We start from the raw sequence: 21,294 nt of genomic DNA, 5'->3' as shown, positions 1-21,294 counted from the left end.
CAAAAAAAGACTTGTAAAGGGATGTTTATTCAATGCAATGACATTTAAAAACCTTTAAGTGTTGTTTGCATCTCCAAATATTATTTAAGGCCACTGAATTTACATTAACGTGAGTAACATGCACCGATGGCAGCTTGACTTCCCTGACTTTAAACAATCTCCAACGGCTGATTAGCTATAAGACAGAGCGCAGTTCAAGGGCAAGTGCCAAGCAGAGAGTAAGAAAGGTTAAGTTTATTCAAGAAGAGAAGAAGGATTTACACACAAGCACAAGCCATGAAACAGATCAGCGAAAGCTCTTCAGTCTCTTCAGCACGTGACCATACCCAAGTGAAACCCCGGTGTGCCCGTGCATGTGCGTGGAGTCAGCAGCGCTCGCTAAATGTAAGTGTGTGTTACTCACAGATGGCAGAGAGCAACGTCAGCATGCCCATGCATCAGAGGCATGACAGAGCGATTGACAGAAGAGAGGAGGATCGGGCGGCAGCGGCAGCAGCCGAGTCAGGGCTCTACTCACCTTTGTACACATTGAGTGTGATAGTCCTGACCGCGATCCTGACCATGCTCTCTGGGTGGTTGAAAAACTTAATGGCCTCCGTGTACAGGGCAAAATCATTAGTGTGCTAGAAGCATGGGAGAAAGAGAGCGAGGCCGTCAGCGAGGAGGATTAGCTCAGAGAGAGGAGAGCTGCACTTTTATTCTCTTACGAATGTCTACAGAGCAGAAGAAATAGGCACATAACATCACTGACACTGAAAAGTGTCCTGAATGCAAGGCTGCTGAGTAATCCAATTTAAATTCTTGCTATATATAGTTCATACACAAACTGCACCGAATAAAGTTGTCACTCTTGTCTGAGGCAGTATTTGTATTAAATGTAAATTCCTTTGAAAAGCGTGATGTAGGTTTATGTTTTTTTTTTTAAAAGAAGTCTCTTGTGCTTACCAAAGCTGCTGTATTTGATCAAAAACACAATATTGTGAAATATTATTACTATTTTAACTAACTCTTTTTATTTTTATATATTTTTACATTTCTTAATTTGAATTTTTGTAGAAACCATGATCATTTTTTTCAGGATTCTTTGATGAACAGTAAGTTTTAATGTAAAAGTCTTTACTGCCACTTTTGATCAATTTAATGCATCCGTAATGGACATAACTAATTTCTTCCCTATATATTATATATATGCTGCTGTAAAAATATATATTCATAGCTAACAGTGACAGGGCTCCTTATTTTAAACATAAAAATAAAGAAGAAGAAATATGAAAAGACAAAATTCAAACTAATTATTTAATTGTATTATATTTATTTTGTCTGTTTTCAATGTGGCTCATCCAATAAGTATTTAGAGTTGAAAATAATTTATATTATAAAACAATGTTAAGTACAAGTTTTACGTAATGTGTAATACATCATTTAATACTGATGCCAGAAATGCATTTCACTCCTTCGTTTACGTCAATGTCTACATTTGCTAATATGTGGTAGTCAGAAATGGCAAAATGTTGCCATGGTATAACAATTATAATGAGTTCATGTGAGACAAATTTCACTCTGTTAATGTGTCTATAAAACTAATTTATCTCATTCGGTTATATTACACTGACCTTGGTTTATATTGTAAATGCAAAAGCCGATTTCATGAACTTCACGAAGTCTTCAACAGATTAAACAGTACTTTAAGGATATTTCTGTCTTGATATGCGCTGGCTTATATTTTACATTGAAAGAAAGTCAACCAGTGCAGAATCAGATCTCTCATAGAGCGAATCCTTCCATGCAGGCCCTCTCTATTCCTGACACCAATGATTAACAGCATCAAAGGTGCCACAGAATAAAGAACACAGGACCGTTAAATACAACCATTTACAGTACACCAATAACTTTCCCCTATACAAAGGAGCCCCCAAACATTTCAGTCAACGTCCAATCTACATAAAACAGTTGTAAGCTTACAGCTGGACTGCATTTGTCCAAAGTGAAAGAACATAACTGCTCAGGTTGCACGAACACACAGGAAACACGGTTTAACAAAGTCACAGTGAGCTGTTAACTCTTCTTGGATGTGTGCTACGGTCTGTTACACACAGAATGCATGCGAGCCCACAAATAAAAGCCCCCTTCCGCTTTCAGCCTATAAACCGTCACGAATGACAGCTGCCCTAGTTAATGCGTCTTACCTCGTTGTAGAAGAAGTGCACTGTGTGGTTGTTGAGTTTCAGAGACAACGTTTTCAAAAAAGAGATATAGTAGGCCATAATTTCTTCATCAGAGAAGTCGAATTTGTGCACAATGATGGAATTAACATGATTATTTGACAGCAAATAATCTAGAAAAGGAAAGACAACATATTATATGTTCAGCATATCAACGTGAAATTAAAAAGCATCAAATTTGAACTTTGTCCAGGGGGTGTACTCACAAAGAGAAGTCTCATGACTGATGTTTTCAAAGAGGATGTTGAGCGTCTGCAGAAGCTGAACACACACATAGCGCCCAGATTTCTGCCGTAGTATGTTGAGGAAAAATGCAAACATGTTCTTTTCCAAAAAGAAGCTACAAAAAAAAGCAGGAAAGCAAGGTTTTGGTTTTGCATGTTTATTTGGAAATTTAACGTGTGGGCTGATGGTGAAACTCACTCAAAGACAGAGCTGTCATTTTGATCACCCCAGATGAGAATCTCAGTAATGGAGCGGATGGTTTCCACCAGCAGATTTCTGTTGTGATCAGTAACTGTTGTGTTCTTTGTTAGGACATGGTACATGTACCTAAATAAATAATAAAGATAAAACTACTTACTAAATACTACTTACATGACACAAGATATTTCATCTTATCAGCACAACGTATAAGCATATATTTACTACGATCATAAATGCATTCTGCATATTAGAAAAAAAAAGTGACATTTAATAAGACACTGTAGCTGCTTTTAAGATGCTAACTCAGTATTTCATACAACTGTATGCTAACGTGGGTAAAAACATAGTAAATTGACTACATAGGCACCATCTTTGAGCATTATACGTACTTATGTCCTAATCTCACATAAATGCTGTCTTGGTAGACAGTTTACTAGGTTTTGACACCCAGACTAATACTTCACATATCCTGCATTTTCGCTCCTATGTCCTCCGTTTTACATCGCTAATAAATGCTGACATGAGTAAAACAAATATTTACATTTACAAACTGATTATTTGTGTCTTTCCACGTCAATGACAAACACAGACTAAGTTTAAAAAGCTTAAACTGCACTAGCTGAGTTGGCTAGCGAATTAGCCGCAAAATGTCTATAAAAGCTTACTTCAAATGGTCCAAAGAATGAATGTTTTTGGACTTCCCCTGCCCTCCGACCCAGCTCCTTGAACGGCCGAACATTTTTCTGTTGTTATGTTTTGCAATATGTACGTTTTAACGCAATTTGCTAGGCGAATGGATCCATATCCGCCGCAGTGAAGGCCCAGAATCCTCACATGAAAACATACCTGTCGTCCTATAGCTCATGACAGCCCAAACCAAATCTCTAAGCCATTGTGGGATCTGTAGTTTATTATGGAAGTCATTACAGTGCGTTCGAACCAACTCACCCCACCCTTACGGACTCTATTTCCCAAAGTTCCTTGCGAATTAAACGGTTTTGTTGAGGTCATGAGAAAGCGCCGTTTGTTTTTGTTTTTCACGCGTTGCGAAGCTCCGCTGAGCCTTCAGATGATTTTTATTTATGAAATTTATTCGTCACCGGTATTTTAAGAGGAGCACGGAATAGTCCTAACGCCTAATAGCAGCGCTTGGCCTTTGAATATTCAGACATGCTTTTTTCCCACTAACTTGTTTGCTGTATAGCGGAAACATACTTACGTTGAACGGATTGCAGGGGAGTTGCTTCACGGCGTGTTTGAGTGAAATGGATGGATTGACGCTTCCAAACTGACCAGGCTCATATAAAGTGTGTTTAAATGCTTTTAATTCAACCGGTCTGCTCAATGAGACTGAAACATATGTTTCGGAGTCTATGACACACTCAATCTACTCTCGCTTAGATTCAGTGGAATCGCTAATCAACGAGCTTCCATATATGTTTTATCTCGGCCTGTTTTTTGTCAATGTCTTAATTCTCTACTATGCCTTTTTAATGGAATACATAGTCCTTAATGTAGGGATAGTATTCTTGCCAGAGGATATGGACCAGGCACTGGTGGATTTGGGTGTGCTTTCTGACCCAGCCTCAGTTCCATACGACACAGACACCGAGCTGGATGTTTTTGAGGGATATCTGGAATAAACAAACCATGATTGGCGCTTCCAGCCCAAGCTTTCGTGGGGAAGTTGTCTTTTGGCTGATTCATTTGGTTTCTGGAGAACCATTCTCAAAGGGAACTACATGTGATCTCTGCAGACATAAAAAGATGCTGCAAAGGTCACCTTCTATAAAAGTGACTTACATGAATAAGTAAGTGGTCAGTTTTAAATGACGATTCATACTTTAAGAATGCATGTGCATTAAGTGTTGTGTCTCCACAGGCTGTCCAGGCTCACCGGACTGCCCTGCAAGCAAGCCATCGTGCCACATGGAATATTTACTTGGAACAGATAAGCCAAACGGACCGCGTGTCCATGGGACAGCCAGCCAGTGTCTCTTCAGAGATCAGATTCAGGCACTAACCACTACTGTGGATATAAATATTACATTAGCCTATTTATTTTTAGTTTGGCGTTCAGCACTCATGCAGGATTCTGTGTCAGCCCAGCAAGGGCTCGTTATTACCCTGTAGGCTGAACCCTTATACGCAGTCAGCCTCGGCATGTTTTTCGTTCCCTTTAATGAAATGAGCAATACGTCATGAGACAAACAGGGTGTCTGAAGCAGTGTTCTGGGGTTTTTCTACAAGTCACATATAGCAACTGCATATTTGTGACAGCCTAAGAATGATATATTTGACTGAGGTTCGTTTAACCACTCAATATATATTTAATAAATGATTACTTTCACTTTGTGTTGTCGTGGTCATTTTTGCCTTTCAAATATCTGGTGCCTTCGTGTGTAACATCTGACGTCTGTTACAACAACTGACTGAAATCACAACTGTTTGCTAAAACGATAAAGGTCAGTGACCAAAATCACATTTGTGCCATGTGTCATATGGTTCTTTATCCCATCTTTAAGAAAAGTTTCAGTTTAGTGATTCATGTGGCATATGTTCATGTAAAAAGGTAGTGAAATCAGTGTCGGATAACCTCACACTGGTCACTACTAAATGTAGTGATTTTAGATATTTAACTAGCTCCACCGGTGTAATGGGTTTAGGCTTATATTTTGTTATTTCTATTTCATTTTGGCCGTACTGTGTTATGTGGCATCAGCCTGTAATTTCCCCTTGACAGTAAAGAACAATCATTAAAGATTGTTGAGTAAATAAAGATAAAAATAAAGTATAGGAAGTTTGGATTTGTGAGATATTGTTAACTTGTAGAGTCATCTTATTGTATTAATCAATAAAAGGGGTTTTATTAACAAATGGACAGAAAAGAGTATCTAACAACTAAAATAAACTCCAAAAGACTGATAAATGCAATTGTCTGAGTTGGATGTTATAGACATATCTTACAGGAAGACAAGTTGAATTTTGAAGTAAATCTTATTCCAGATTCAACAAACAAACAATTATTTGTAATTAACTAACATAGTTTATGTAGAATCTAATGCATATTACATAATCATAAACTGATAACACAAAAATGCCAACGATCTCTGAGCAGAAGTTGGGAGAGTGGTGTATACGTTGGCCTGGTCATGTGCTGAGTCTGTGACAGTGTCTTTCACTTCTTGAACTGGACCGCACTGACATGGGAAGAAAAGAGTTCAAAGATCCACTTCACAACATGAAGCGCTGGTGAATAATGAACACAGAGGATGATGAAGCACAGAGGTTTGCAACCAGGCTGTTTTGGACCACCATTGACTTTTTTTTTTATATATATACCTCAAAGGTTCAATAGGTGATTGTCTTCAGAATCATTTTTGTTATGTTGGTTGATACTACAATGCTCTTCATATTCCTATAGCAATCATTAAGCGGTCTAAATGAATTTATCTGTATTTATAGATGTTATGTGATTGGCGTAGGACCAAGAAATGTTCGTCCAATCAAAATACATTGAGCTCCACCACTGCTGTCCTCCACAATGCTCTTTCTGCGTTAGCCTCTGTTGACCTCATCTCCAGCAACTGTAAAACTCAGATATGTAACCTCTGAAAATAAGCAGGTTTCTTTTTTTCTGGGCCTTCCCAGGATGAAACTGTACACTTCTTTTAGCCTCATTATAAATTTAGCAGGACACCTACACAACTTTAAATATGTTTAGTAACAGAGACTATTGAATTGAATAGGTAAAACTATATAAAAATAATATAACATATAATAAAACTGTCACGTCTTTGGACTCTTTTGTTGTTTTGGTCTTGTGTCTTGTGCTCTGTGTGACCCACTTTTAGATAATTGTCTTATTGTCTTCAGCTGTGTCTCATTTATTAAGTATTTACATTGTGTATTTCAGTCCTGTTGTTTATCTGACTTTGTCATCTTTTATGTGTGGTTTATGTTCTGCCTGCTTGCTTGCAAAGATAACGTTTATGGCGTGTTTGGAAAATTAAAAGATAGATTTCGTTATATTCCCGTCTAGCGCTTCTTCTCTTGCAAACCACACCGTGACAAAAACATTGCAGCTACCTTCTGTTACGTTTTATAATCTCTGAAGATGAGTCGCTCCAGTCTTGAGGATAGGATGCTATGAAAAAATAAGAGAAATATTATCTGAGAAAAATCCAGCATAAATATAATTTTGATAAACGAGTATAATGGTTCTATACAATATAGATAAACGAATGTTGAAGCGGATTCTTCTCAAAACTGTGCTTACTATAGCTTTAGTCTGCAGTCCTCAAGAAGCGTGATCAGCAACCAGGGTGTGTGTGTGTGTGTCTTAGTGCAGGTGCCCTTAAAGAACAAAAATATATGGGAATATATTGCAAAATATAATGCAACATATTACATAATACATTTGCATATATTGGAAACTAGTGTTTCAGTATACAGCAATATATGCACTGACAATATATATGGCTATATATTGATACATACAAATATATTTAGAAATGAAGAAAAATGTTAAATCTAATATTTATAATGTTTGATCCTTCATTGTGTATATTTTGCAGATACATGTACAATGTGAAAGTATTGTCCCGGGGTGAAGAATCACACAACAGGGTGGCTTTATTTACAAAGTTCAGAAATAGTGACAATCCAGCTGGGTGTTCTGGTGCTGTGGGTGCTCTCTTCCTCTCCAGTACAGCTGGTACGTGCTGTGCTCTTTTGTGGGGGCTGATCACTCACACGCTGCTGTCTATGGGAAGATCAGAAAGGGCCGTTAATGCTCGGTGTCATGAAGGCAAGGCTCTCACAGTAGCATGACTCAGGCAGCTTATAAAGGCCGCTCTGAATGAGGTGTGGCCGATCAGCCTGTGATGGGTGTGGCCAGGTGCTCCTCCTTGGTTACCAGGGCGACGCTGATTGTCCTTAGGGACACTCCTCACAGTATGTACACATATTTACAATGAGTTAAAGCAGATTTCCAGTTCCCAGCATGCTTTGCACCTGATTGTTAAAGGGGAGAAATAATTTAAACATTTTATGTTGTGTGTTTTTGCTCAATGTTAATATGAGAGATCTGTTAGTGTTTAATTTAGTATTATTTTAAAATTTAAAAGAGTTTCTTACATAAGTAGAAGAGTAGAGCCCATGGTTAGGATGACGATTGGCCAAACTATTAAATTACATGTTGCTTTACTTAAAAAGTAACGGCTGTGCACTTTACGTAAAAGTGATAGTGCTTTAATATACATTGTATACAAGCTGGACTATATTTTAAGACACAATATCATAAAAGATTATAAATATATTATATATACATACATTGAATAAGTGTATGTAGAATGTATGTTCGATATATTTTTACACAGGCAACTTATCTTATCACATGTACATCTATATAATATATATAATTATATACATACATTGTGATATAAGCAAATATATTGTTACATATTTGTCATGTATGAAAGAAACAGTTCTTCATGGATTATTCAATACATTGTAATATATTTAGTATTCTGTATAATTTATACCATTATGTAATTAAATATATTGTTATATATATATGTGTGTGTGTGTGTGTGTGTGTGTGATGCATGGCGTTGTACAGCAGTTATCAGGTATTGTAGCACATTTGGTTTCAGTGCAACCAGGCTAAAGTTAATATTTTCCAATGCTTTTGAGCACAAGCATCCTTTGTTGTTCAAAAAGCCTGATCCTATCAAAAGGAAACGTGACACACTTTTTATGCAAAGGAGTTCTACCAACATTGACAAATAACCAGGGCATTTCAAAAAACACAGTGATCAAAATTATACATCAGTAACCAGTGTAGCACAAAAGAGGATTAACAACTAAAGGGTTAGCCAGAGACAAGCAGGAAGTGTGAAGGCCCTTGTTTTAAATTATATCTTTAATCTTTGAGCTTGGCCTTTTGATTATTTCTGCTAATGAGAGGCTTGGTCACTGCAGAGTGCGTCTCTTAAACAGATCCTAACCCTGTTTAGGTGAGCAATTCCAGCTGCAGTGTTGAACTGATTACCCGTTGAGAGTCTCTGCATTATCATGTCTTGTCTCGCATTTGTCTTTCTAGGGGACTTGAATGAGTTGGTGTCATTGTAAACCAAGCAATATTGGAGATATCACAGAATTGGAATGACCTTTGCCCTTCATCTAGACCACTATGCTTAAAAACGGCCCTTCTGCTCCCATTAGGCTAACATCAAATAGGACTGAAGAGTGGCCTTGAAAATGAGGAAATTATAGGTTCTCTAATTTCCACTATATAAATCGAGAAATGAAAAACATGCTCATCATAGATGAGGCGAGAGGTGTGTTTAATTTTATTGTGCGTATTTTATTTTTTCAGCCCCTGAAAACTGCATCTGAACAGATAATCAAAGCAGCAGTATTAACTTACAATTTATCCAGATGACAATGAATTATAGAAGCAGCTAAACGTTTGATGTATTTGACATTTGTAACTGTCACAATCAGGAAAGCAGGCTCAGAGCATTTGAGCTTATTTTAAAAAAAAAAATACAGTAAAAAATACTTTTAGTGCTGAGGAAGAGTATATTCACAAAAGTGTCAGAAAGTGCAAGTCAGTTGATCAGTCATTCAATGAGAAAGTCTAAAGCAGTTTAGTGTCCTGGTTGCCAAATTGTGAATTATGCTTTTGTAAAAACAACAAAACTTTGCCGTTTTAAAATGTGCGTGTCAAAGTGATCGTATCCGAGGATCTTGAAGTCGGAGGTGTTCAAAAACTCCATATGGAATGCAGTCGTTCCACAGCCTAATGAGGGAGAAATAAATTTGCATATCAGGAAAAGTCAACGGTAACCTAAAACACCCTGGTTACAAAGTTTTTTTCTAAATATCTTCCTTTGTGTTCGATGGAACAAAGAAATTCATACAGGTGTAGAACTACTTGAGGGTAAGAAAATGATGACAGAATTTTTGAACTATTCCTTTAACACACATTTTTAGTGACTGTGGTAAGATTGCAGATATAAACTTCTTCCTGTTCACCCAACTGTGCCGGCAAAATATCTCTTATCTGTGTCTAAGCTAGCTCAAAGGTTGTGCTTACATTTAGCTAGTATCTGATAATCTAATAAAATATCCGAGCAAAAGCTAATGTGCTGGCATATCAGACCATTACATTGTATGTCCAAAAGATGGTAGATGTGGACAAATAAAAAAAAGGAGACTCACTCCAGAGACTTCATTCCTGTGCAGTTTTTCAGAGCAGCACTGAGCTTTGTAGCTCCAAGGTCTGTGAACTTGTTGAAAGCTACGCTGAAAGTAAATAATACAAAATGTCTTGATACAGTATTTATAAAAATAAAAAAAAAAAGTACTTAAATGTCATAATTGAACTATGGCCTAAATCTGGCTTAGTCTAAGCTGTGTCTGTGAAAGAAGGCTAAAATAAAATAAATAATTATTGTTTTCTTTTTTTAATCAAGCATTATAATATAACATAAACGAAAATGCATGTAAAAGTGACTAAGACAATTTATTTTAAAATGAAACTAAATTAATCTCGCTATTTAAATCTTTTTAAAAAGATTTTAAATGATTTGAATAAATACGTACTTCAGGTCCTGCAGGAAATTCATGTCTGGTAAAACTAAGGCCAGATGTTCAGCTCCAGTGTCAGCAATTGCATTTCCATAAAGGCTAGAAGTGAGGAATGGCGAATAATTTTAACAAAACATGAGGGTTTGTAAACACTTCCAAAATGCACATTTTATTTAGTGATGGTAAATATATTTCTGAGGTTGTCTGTACCTGAGGCTCTGTAGAGAAGGGACTGATGCAAAAGCTTTAGCTAGTTTCTCCACTCCTGCATCTCCAATGAGGTTTTGAGACAGACTGTGGAACATTGAACAGTTCAGTTAGGACATCGTTATTGTGTCCACGTGTGTGATACTTAAAAGCGTAGATGTTTCAAAACGTACTTTAGCAATTTCAGACATTTCAAAAAATGTAAAACGCTAGCCAGCTTCTCGGCTCCAGAGTCTCCTATTTGGTTTTTCTCAAGGCTAAAAGACAAAGAAAGAATAAAGAACATCTTAAAAACATTACAGGATTCTTTTTTACGAGCCAATCACAGTCATGAAACCATAATATATCTACCAGTGAATACTCACTCTAGATGCTGGAGGGACTGCAGAGAAGGCAGGACCTCTACGAGTTTAGGGAAAAGTTCAGGACCGTTCTGTACTCCAAGCCTGCAATGCAGAACACCAACACTTATTATTAAAACATCACTGAATGTATACAAAGATACGGAGAAAACAGAAACGGGAGCCTTACTCATATTCGAGTCTCTGAAGATGCCGGAGGGCTGGCACACCTTCATCCAGTGCAGACACAAATTCACTGAAAGTACAATCATACTCCTTATAAACACAAGCATTAAGGGCTTCAATTTGGCATCGGTCAGTTACAAATATTACTAAACACAAATCTGATGCTGTACCTCATTGGTAGCTTTTTCTCTCTGTGAATTTGGACAAGGACAGGCAGGCTGTCTATGTGATACGCTTCGGTTGCCTTGAATGGGTGCAAAGTGAATTTCTCAATGGCGCTTTTCAGGTTCAGTTCATCGTTGCTTTGATCCAAGTCCTCCCACAAGCCAATGGTGTCTGCTGTATGAGCCCTATTGGGAAAACAAGTAAAAAAATGTAAAAACTTCATGAAATATAATTAAAAACCTTATGCTTAAAGCAACGTTTCATTCGAAAATGAAAATTCTGTTAGTTCCGCAATTCTTTGCTTCCACAAAACTCAAAAGCAGAAATGCAATTGAAATTCATTCTGAAAAAGCTTTTCTAAAAGCACACAAATGATCTCAAGTGGTAAAAACAACTTGTACCCAATATTTCAAAATCCTCATTATTCATTTGTCATTACTCACTGACAGTCTTGACCTCCACCATTTTTTTAAATTAATCATTTGTTCAGTGAATAAGTATTTTTGAAGCTCAAATGCTTTAGTTTGCCTTCACCATGACTGCATGGTAATGAATTAATTAAACCTAATAAGGTATTAAAATATCCAATTTTGTATTTTTGTAAATGTCATTCAGGTTATGAACTCGATGTTAGGGTGATTTAATGATGATAGAAGTAACAAAGCACTTTGACAAGTTCTCACCAGAATTCTTTGATGCATTTAAGTCCCACAAGCTCTTTCAGGCCACTGATGGGAATGCACGTGTCTTGCAGGTTAATGGAGAAGGTCCGCTTCAACGCGCTGGCATATTGAAGGAGATGACAGATAACATACACGTCCGATGGGCAAAGCTGCGTCCCATAGAACGACAGGTTTTCAGGCAGGTTCTTCAAAAGCAGTTTGGCAAATTTGGCGCTGCTGGTCTCGTAAACACAATGAAACAGTTCTAGTAACCTGGCAGGCACCAAATCATTGGGCTTCATGCTCTCCAGATGGGTTTCAACGGCCTTTCTTTTGGCTTTTATGTTGACACTGCTGTCCAGGATGCTGATTCCATCAGGAGGCTTTTGGAAGACCAGCCCCGTGACAAACCTCTGCAACACGTCCTGCGACTCTCCCTGAACCTTTCGTTTCTTGTGATGGACTACGCTGTTTGCCACCACCATCTTTTCGTTCACCTGTTTAGACTGCACCAGGTGCACAGCGCTCAGGAGGTTCTGAGAGAAAAGGTCCACAAAGTGGTTTTCCTGACCCTCAGATGTTTTGTAGGATGCAAGTATGCCACTTTTAAGGGCGCAGTCCAGCAGCTCTGTAGAACTGGCAGGGTTTACACACGTGTCATGATTCTTGAATCCCTCCCATGCCATTTTGCATAACTGTGGGATGTCCGGCTGTTTTCTGTTTTTACACAAAGCGCCGTTTTCAAGGCTAGCTAGCTGCAGATGCCTTGATGTCGCTCTTTGGTACAAATCCGTGAGGGTTGAAGGCAAATCATCACAGCTTTCTTGGTGCTCGAGCAGGAAGCAGGTAGTCCGACAAAGCAGCGGGTTGGAGCATAAACTGAATATGTATCCATCACTCTTAATCTGTTTTAGTGCACTTTCTTGGAGGGAAGTGTCTCCGAAATATTTAGATGTATACAACTCAATGTCTTCAGGAGAGAAGCCAGAAAGCTCCAAAAGGCTGTCCATTTTTCGCAGCACCTGATTTAAAACGTCTTTAGGCCTCGTGGCAATGAGAAGCGTGCAGCCCGGGAGGATTTCCTTTTGGAACAAACCAGAAAATAGCTGTCTGATTGTGTATTTAGTGTTTGTGTGCGATTTAGCAGGGGACTGAAGAAGCCCCTCCAAGTCTTTAATGTGATCAAAGCTGTCAAAGACAATGAGAACTTCATCAGGGCAGGAAAGAATGTGTTTGAACACAGATTCAGGGTCATCACAGCGAGGAGACATAGACAAGTCCAACAGTAAGCCTTTCAAGCTGTAGTTTGATTGTGTGAGGTCTAAAGTTTTACAGTTTAGCAAAAAAACAAACTGAAATTGAGACAGACTGCCGCTCGCCCAGTCCAAGCATAAACGCTGAACGAACGTGGTTTTCCCCGCTCCGGCTTTTCCAAGAAGAGCGATTGATTGTTTCGGTTTGGAGTCATTGTAATGAAACAATTGGCTTCTGTCCAGCTTTGCTTTCTTTCGCTCTGAATCACTAAGGACAACCAGCTCTTTCTCCAGACACTTGTTTGCATTCTTGCCGGATTTGATAAGGAGTTTCCTCTGGACCAGATGCGTATCTACGTAGTGTGAATCCATTCCCATTCCCCCACGCATTGCGCAGCAGACATCTCTCATGTAGCATTTTGTCTGATGTATGTAGTCCTTAACGCATTCTGTCAAAACAGACATTATTATGTTTCACATAGTCTAATAAAGCAATTCAAGCTTACAAGATGTTTAAACTGCTTTCTTACCTGGTGCCTCTGGGCGGATTTTCTTTTCAGTTTTTGGAGATGTGGAAATGATTTTTTGTAGGTCTGTAATTTCCATAACAAACAAGCGGTCAACCTGTGACTATTAATTCCTGTTCACAATTGTTTGTATATGCACAAATTTATATACACATGTATTAATGTGACACTTAATCTGAATTTTAAATTGTAAAATGGCAAAGTTTCTCTGTTTGAAAATCAGATTTCCTAGAGTCAAGCAATGCCAGATTGAATGATAAGATTATCATCTTCTCTACTGTTCTATAAGGGTAACTGATATACTGGTCATTATTAGGATGCCTTTTAAGATCATGCTGTCTTAGCTGATAAAGTGTAAACTCTTGTTACATGTCTGAAATAGATCACAGTTTATTCAGATTTTGTTTAAAACAACAGGTAACACTATAGTTTAGGGTGAATTCTCACTGTTAACTAGAAGGTGTAGTACTACCATATTGGCTGTTTGTTAGTTTACTTATAAACCACATATTAATGCCTTACTCTGCATGACCATATTTTAGATCCCGTAATCCTATTCCCGTATTTGTATAAATTCAAATGTTTATATACTTTGTTTATATCAGATTTTTCTTTCTTTCTTCCTTTATTTTTTATAAAACCTTCATTTCCACGGTCGAAAACCATTTGTCATGGTGAAAAAGCAAATAAACATTTTGACCAGTGTGACTCACACGATGACAAAAACACTTTATAGTTTGGTGGCCTTGGACAAATTACCAACAAGATAAGTAGGTTCTGAAGCACGAAAGAAATGTTTTGGGTGAGTAACTACATTTTGCGGACATGCAATAAAGTTCTAAAGTTCCAGCAAACATTGGTGACATTTTCACTCAGTTTAGAGAAAATGTGCCAAAGCAACTGAGAAAATCTGTAATTAAAATGGCAATTACTCAATGAAAAGGGTCTATAGCTGTTAAGGTCAGATAGATCCACATTCGATCATTTTGTGTGATGTATGTAGTCCTTATAAATAAAACATAATAATAAAACAATCATCTGTAATTGGCATCTATAATTTTGACCCATACAATTTATTTTTGGCTATGGTTACAAATATGCCCCACTGACTTAAGACTTAAGTTTTGTGGTCCAGGATCACATATTTTGTCTCCTTAGGGGTTTTGTACAAATCTGACATTATTTTCATTATGCTGTCTGATGTTTCTTGTGCTGCCAAATAACACACTGTAACAATGGAGGCACTGAAAAACACATATTTGCTGTCATCAAACCCTTAGCTCACCTTTTGTAGGGGAGAGTGGGTCCACTGTTGGTGAACCCTGGCATGCGCTGTCTGAGGATGAGCCAACAGGAAGTACAGAACCAGTGAGTTCTGGTGGGGCCACGGTGCCAATGGCTAGAAGATGAGGATTTCAGTTAACACACACCACAATACTGCTAACCCTAAAAGCATATTTATTCACGAGGCCATCTTTTTTAACTTACCAGGTGAAAGAGGAATTATCTGAGCGCCTGGACTCACACACTGGGGCGAGACTGCAGATATGGAAAGTGAAGCTAAAAGAACTTGCAGGCACATGCAGCAATTTAATAATACTTGTTACAGTTGACTCACCGATCACGTATGCAGGTCCGGTTGGAACCACAGTGCCAAATAGAGGTGGCGTATAAGGGCCGATGGTCTGGATGATTTGTAGTGGAGAACCTCCTGAAATATTTAAAGCTTTGTAATCAAAGTTCAAGCCAAGACATATTTCCTTTGGGATGCAAATGCAGTATGGAAACAGCTGCTCACCACTAGGGGGCAGAAGAGGGGGACTGAAGGGAATACGTAATACATGCTGAAATTGGGTTGTGCTCAAATGGAAGCTCTCAGGGGTGATAGTGGGCGTCTTTCCGCTTGGGGGACTTTCAGGGCACTTTGTTGCTGCAATACGTTAGATTTCAGTTAGCAAGATTTCATTTTACTAGTATTTCTTTAAACTAAGATACTCAGTTATTGCAAATATATGCTTCCTTTTAAATAAATTGAAAAATAAATTTTTTTTTAAATAAACGAGTTACTTAAAAACAGAAGTAAAAAATAACAACAATTGTATTGTTCAAAACTGTTGTTTGGGAGTCAAATAATCCACAAATATAACACGTTGAATGATTGTGCAATTGTTACGTCGCAATGTTTGAGTTACCTTTTTTGTTGTGCTTTCTGTGAGGTTTTCTGTTGACCGCAACAACTACTGACAGATAGAAAAGATACCTTATTTACTGAATTCAATGCAGAACTTTTATTAGAGAATATCTTAGAAAAAAAATTGCATTACCCTTTGCTTTTTTGACTGGCACTTCATTTTGGAAAGTAGCATTTTCTGGTTTTGGCGTGCAGATTATGTCTATGTCGCCTGTTGTTTGCAAAACAGACACGAAAGGCTATATTTAATTCCCTTTAAAGTGTGATACTTGCTCCCCTTCACCTTCAAAAATGTTCATGTAATAATATGGGATTATATATATATATATATATATATTATTTAACAATCTTACCTGAGAAGTTATCTAGGATGGTGGGATCTGCCAAAACAGAATACATTTTTTTAAACAAAAATAATAATAATAATTATTATTTTATTCATAAAGCACTTTACATTTGAAAGAAAATCTCAAAGCGCTACAAAAAGATCAGCATCCAACTAAAAAGCAGACGTTTTATTTAGCTTTAATGACAATTTCACAATGTTATGCAATAAATACGGCAATGAGTGAAACTGACCGAAATCCTCTTCAATGGACTCAAGTGACTCGAGATATTTTAAGATGACATTATCTGTAAAAAAAAAAAAAAAAAAAACAAAAAGGTAAATATTTCATTTGAAAACTCAGCTGCGACATACAGAGCTCCATTTGTTTACCACGTTAAGACGAGTATGCTACTGTGCGTCCATTAAACTACTCACCAGGTAAGAGTTCAGCCATTGGGTCTGAGACGATATTTTGCGATTCAGCATCTGTTGTAACATAACGACACATTACGTTATTTTTATTGAAGACATAAATGTGCTTCAGGTAAAACTAATATTGTTGTGAGTAACGATGACGCGCAAGATGCTGTGAAGCGCGCGCTCCACACCGTGAGGAAGAAAGGAAAAATAAAATAGCGCGAGAAGAAAAGCCTTTTTCTGACATAGAAACAGTTATCCGTTTTTTTATCGGTTCAAATTAGAATGTTCTTTTGGACATTTTGTAGAAATGTCTGGTTTTACGCACCATCAAAGTAAAATAAGTTGAGCTTTGACGCAAATATAAAACTGTCTAATAAATAAATAAATAAAAAAATTGCACATTACCTTTTTTACGCAGATATTCCATGTTTACTGTAGAACTGTTAATCCATCACATTAAAGTTGTGCAGCAAAAAAAAAGAAAAGAAAAAGAAATGTATAATAAGCGCTCGATGTGTCCTCAGATTACACGGGCTCTGGCATTGTCTGGCAAAAACCAAACTGGCTACACCTTACTTTTACTTTCAGTATGAGAGGGGAGTTGGTTTGGCTTTGCAGGAGCCTAACTCTACAAGCCTCGGGCATTTAGCAAATCTGTTCTCCAGCAAAGGATATGCAATCTTTATAATTTAGCATTTTTTGGGATGATGGAGATAACGAACCGGCATAGGCTATTTACACAGTACATGTAATATTATAATTGTTTATTTAGTTTTATTATTATTTTTGTTATTATTTGTGTCTATCTTATATAATAAAGCATATAATATCTTATTAAGCAGGCTATTTCAAATTTGAAAGAGCATACATGTATTCGTACAGTAACATACTGTAAATAAAAAATGTTTTAAGAAATTAAAAATGTTCATATTTACTGAATTGCCATAATGCGACCTTCCATTTTTTGTTATTTTTTTCCCATTCCATTCTTCCGTTTTTAGTTATTAGTTTGAGTTAACGTCAACAGCCTACATTTTACAGTAACAAACAGATCTTCAATGCTACAATAGATTCATGTAGTGCTAAATTATAATCTAATCTAATCTAATCTAACAAGACATTGTTTAAGAAGCTGGCAAAAGAAAAAAAAACAAAGAAAATGGGTTCATGATGCCCCTAAATGTTCAGTGGTTTAGCACTGCTACGCGGAAATGCACTACCCAGGAGTGGCAGGTATTTTCCATTGTCTATTGTGCCATATTTTTTTTTAAAGACAGACTGGTTTTATGTAACGCATACATTTATGCTTTTGTAAAGTGGTTACCAACCAGCCAGGAAGAAAGAAAGTAAAAAAAAAACTTCTTTTTTTCTCTGATGCCACCCTCCTTGTTGCGCACGTACCATAGACTGTATGACTGGTATGAGATTTGCTTTTTTTTCTATTAACAGCCAATGCCATAAACCGTCTTGCCTTGCTGGTGTCATTGCATTACATTTCCGCTAATTTCCCACAGAAACCAGGAAGGGCGTCTACCACTACAAGCTTTAGTGGCACATTTTTGATTGAACCCCAACACTGCTTTTTCATCAGCAGTTCGCACAGAAGGTAAACAAAACCTTCAAGACACGCAGCGTGCTTAGACAGCAACTCTGATCTGAGTGAGAGATCTGATTACAGGTGCATCCTGTTAGCCGGTGTTACGGACTTGTGGTTTGTGAGCTGCGCCAACAGAGCAGCTAATGTGGACAGTTCTACACGTAGTTTTGAGAGGTTCACTGCTGGCCTGGTATTGCTGCAGTGCCGTTGCAGTGATGTTACAGTTTGTGCAGAGGGTTAAAAGGAACAGTTTACCTAAAAATAAAGCCAGAAGCAACACTGCCTCTCCAGTGAAAAAGCCATCTCATCTGATCCAAGAGAAAAACATGCACGGATCGAGCATAGTTTCCAAGGTCCTAAACAAATATGGAGGTGGAGTAAAGGAGGAACCTTTCAATGGATGTGTTATTATGGAGACTGGACTTACTGTTCAAACGCCTCGATGAGTTCACTTCACTGGAAATATACTGACTGACTCAAATCACACGGATTACTTATGAACTCATCCCCTGGGTTCACAGAGAGGTGCACTTAAATACTTTAAAAATCGGTTAAGATCTACAAAACGCGAGAGACCACAAAGACGAGGACAAAAAAAGTCTCCGTTTCAACCATTTTGACCCTACAGCGTGCGGCGTGCCGCAGTGTGACAAAGACAGCAAACCGCACACAGATTTTCATTTTGTGTACACCCTTAATCTCCGCCGTCCCGGTCCTTTTGTGCTTCGCCCTGACCGCGCTTGTTATGCTACAGTCTTCTGTCACTTCGCTTTCCGATTGGATATTATTTCGTTTCACGATCATTTTTAGATCGTATGCGTCTTCGAGGTCCCCCCACCACCACCACACAACAGGATTTCAGATCAACATGTTAAATATTTGTGTTTCTCGATCAGGCGCCTCCGACGTTCTTCTGAGCGGATTCAGTCACTTAAAACACATCACACCACGGAAAAATCTTATAAGATAATCTTTAAAACCACCAAGATAATCGGGACATTAGCTAGGATGGTCGAAAGGGGAGAAATCGTCCCGAAATCTGCCCAATTATCTTGTAGTGTGTCTTAGGCCACGCCGACTATGAAACTGTGCCATTAGTTGAGCCAACCGTGATGTATTTATTAGTTATTTAAACTCTTGTTCTGACGGCACCCATTCACTGCTGAAGATCTACTGATGAGCGATTGATGAATTGCTAAATTTCAGTTGGCATGAGTACAGTGGAACCAATTTTCTTTAAATAATTATTTATAGAAAAATGGTTTCATAACTAAGACATTTGATGCATTGCATCTAGTTTTTGTGTTGGCGGAACTGGCACTGAAGTCTGTAATCTGTGCTGAGACTGCAGTAAGATGTCAATGAAACAGGGCCCATCATACGCAGTATAACTGTCTGTGAGAAAGAACATCATGAATAATGTGCAGCTCTCTGTGAGATGAGAAATGCATGAGAAAGTGATATCCATTTTAATGCTTTATTAATATTTTAAGTAAATTTTAAATCGCAGACTATGAGCACATTTACAACTTCATAATATAATACACACGAAAAATACATATTATAAAAAAAAAAAAAACGTACTGGAGATTTGCTGCCAGGACAATGATATCATGCATCAATATAACTGAAATTTTCTTTAATGCTAAAAAACAAAACAAAACAAAATAGAGGAAAGCACTTTAAAATCAAAACAGAAATTCGTTAATATTAATAAAGTACATTGTGCTCTATTTTTAAGTTATATATATTTCATTTATAATTGCTGAACTAGGACAGATCAGTGGAGAGCACTGGATGGAGAGAGAGGGGATCAGGATCAGCACTGACCATAGTGCTCCATTTTTACGTTTTTCTTTTAATGATGGCAAATTCATAATTAGTAAAACTATGTTTGATGTATGATTTGTTTGGCTTGATATTGGCCATTATTTATTAAATTGAGTTCTTGCCCAAAATGGTTTAAACACTTCAGGGTGAGCTATGAATAATAACAATAATAATAATAATAATAATAATAATAATGCAGCAAAATACTCTAAAATGCATTAGTCATTTTTTACATTTTTTGACATTTTAGCAATCTACAAAACCCTATTCAAATATTGTATTGAATAGAATAAATGCCATTGAAAAACCTTTATTTACAACAAGCCAGTGTAAAATATTATACACACACACACACACACGCACAGGCACACACAGGCACACACAGGCACACACACACACAAGCAGACAATAGCGTGTAAATCCAAATATTTACTCACCAAAAGAAACCAAAGCCTCCTCTTTGGAAAGTGCCAAATCCAAGATGCTTTGGCTGACGTCCCAGTTTTGCCAGATCGGCAGAGAGAGCCTTCTGGCCAGATCTTCTCCATTGTTACAGAAGACTTCACATAAGCGCTGCTCTCCATTGTCCCCATCCTTGTAGAGAGACTGGTAATACTGGGCAGAGAAGACGTTGGCCTCATGCAGCTCTCTGAGAAGCTTGTGCAGTAGGATGGGGCTGACCTGTAAAACCTTCCTAACCTGTAACAGTACCTCGTCGAACTGAATCATGTCTGGACAGCGGACGCGAGACATTTCAATGCTTCATTTCCTTCTTGTCACACCAAAGTCAATTATCTTTTGTTCCTGGATAGAAAATCCCCTCAGCCGATTCCATTTGTCTGTTTAATACTACACTGTTGAAGGACACCCAGTTTTACCCAGGTCAGGTGAGGACAGTTTCGCATGTACTTTTTCCACAAGAAAACGAATGTCGCTAATGCGCTGTGCTTGGACAAATCAAGAGACCACATCTCCATCTCACTTCTCCTTTGTTACTAGGAATTAACATGGAAGAGATTAAATGTACACATGCCACAGATCCCAACCCCTACCACTAGCATACCAGCTAGCAACGCGTTCTACTCTCTTCTAAAATGAAATACATATTTTGACGTGCATCTAAAAAAACATGGCTTTTGCAGGCAGAAGATGAAGGGAGGAATACATCAAGGCACAGCCATAATGCAATAATAACATAACCGAGGTTAGTGTATGAAAGCAGCACATGGTAGATGATTACACACAATCCTCTGTGTTGTGGTTCTGAAGGTGGTGTAACAACCATAAATGGCATGCAATGAAGGTGCTGAAAAGACTAGCAATTCATAAATGTCAATTAT

The 21,294-nt window shown here is 37.7% G+C and overlaps 3 protein-coding genes across 12 annotated transcripts in view; 1 reads left to right on the top strand and 2 right to left on the bottom strand.

Moving 5' to 3' along the window:
* clec16a (C-type lectin domain containing 16A) overlaps positions 1–3,492 on the bottom strand; it is a 44,178-nt gene extending 40,686 nt beyond the window's left edge. For all 8 annotated transcript variants that reach the window (XM_043231443.1, XM_043231495.1, XM_043231462.1 and 5 more), the window contains exons 1-5: positions 3,314–3,492; positions 2,646–2,774; positions 2,429–2,562; positions 2,187–2,335; positions 518–623 (exon numbers count right to left, since the gene is read on the bottom strand). In XM_043231443.1, the coding sequence (XP_043087378.1) occupies positions 518–623; positions 2,187–2,335; positions 2,429–2,562; positions 2,646–2,774; positions 3,314–3,387 (592 nt within the window). In that variant the 5' untranslated portion in view covers positions 3,388–3,492. The remainder of the gene's footprint in view (positions 1–517; positions 624–2,186; positions 2,336–2,428; positions 2,563–2,645; positions 2,775–3,313) is intronic.
* Positions 3,493–3,649: 157 nt separating this feature from the next.
* Positions 3,650–4,998, top strand: dexi (Dexi homolog (mouse)). The gene is made up of 2 exons (XM_043228872.1): positions 3,650–4,459; positions 4,531–4,998. Exon 1 carries the CDS (start codon positions 4,022–4,024, stop codon positions 4,289–4,291), a length of 270 nt encoding a protein of 89 aa, XP_043084807.1. The 5' UTR covers positions 3,650–4,021; the 3' UTR covers positions 4,292–4,459; positions 4,531–4,998.
* A 3,981-nt stretch (positions 4,999–8,979) lies between these two features.
* ciita (class II, major histocompatibility complex, transactivator) lies at positions 8,980–20,503 on the bottom strand. Of its 3 annotated transcripts, XM_043233959.1 has the most exons (21): positions 20,392–20,503; positions 16,933–16,967; positions 16,543–16,593; positions 16,359–16,412; positions 16,133–16,159; positions 15,913–15,990; positions 15,781–15,828; positions 15,387–15,518; positions 15,207–15,299; positions 15,077–15,127; positions 14,874–14,987; positions 13,592–13,654; positions 11,830–13,510; positions 11,152–11,331; positions 10,986–11,051; positions 10,820–10,900; positions 10,628–10,711; positions 10,458–10,541; positions 10,263–10,346; positions 9,879–9,962; positions 8,980–9,456 (listed from the first exon to the last, which is right to left on the bottom strand). In XM_043233959.1, exons 2-21 carry the CDS (start codon positions 16,952–16,954, stop codon positions 9,381–9,383), a joined length of 3,153 nt encoding a protein of 1,050 aa, XP_043089894.1. In that variant the 5' UTR covers positions 16,955–16,967; positions 20,392–20,503; the 3' UTR covers positions 8,980–9,380. The 3 variants fall into 3 exon arrangements, with proteins under 3 accessions (XP_043089894.1, XP_043089895.1, XP_043089896.1); XM_043233960.1 differs by lacking the exon at positions 20,392–20,503 and having other exon boundaries at positions 15,781–15,825; positions 16,933–19,754; XM_043233961.1 differs by lacking the exons at positions 16,133–16,159; positions 16,359–16,412; positions 16,543–16,593; positions 16,933–16,967; positions 20,392–20,503 and having other exon boundaries at positions 15,387–15,520; positions 15,782–15,825.
* Positions 20,504–21,294: the final 791 nt, after the last annotated feature.

Source organism: Puntigrus tetrazona, chromosome 3, assembly GCF_018831695.1.
Source record: "Puntigrus tetrazona isolate hp1 chromosome 3, ASM1883169v1, whole genome shotgun sequence".
In the NCBI taxonomy this organism is placed as follows: Eukaryota; Metazoa; Chordata; class Actinopteri; order Cypriniformes; family Cyprinidae; genus Puntigrus; species Puntigrus tetrazona.
Note: the sequence above shows the minus strand (reverse complement) of the source record. Positions and strands in the feature narration are given on the sequence as shown.

Excerpts from the sequence above, each read along its gene's own strand:
- dexi (XM_043228872.1), top strand. The coding sequence starts at position 4,022 with ATGACACACTCAATCTACTCTCGCTTAGATTCAGTGGAATCGCTAATC.
- ciita (XM_043233959.1), bottom strand. The coding sequence starts at position 16,954 with ATGGAATATCTGCGTAAAAAAG. Across the intron at positions 15,300-15,386 it reads CCCTCTTCTGCCCCCTAGTG|GAGGTTCTCCACTACAAATC; the intron begins GTGAGCAGCTGT and ends TAAATATTTCAG. Across the intron at positions 9,457-9,878 it reads ACAGGAATGAAGTCTCTGGA|GCTGTGGAACGACTGCATTC; the intron begins GTGAGTCTCCTT and ends CTCCCTCATTAG.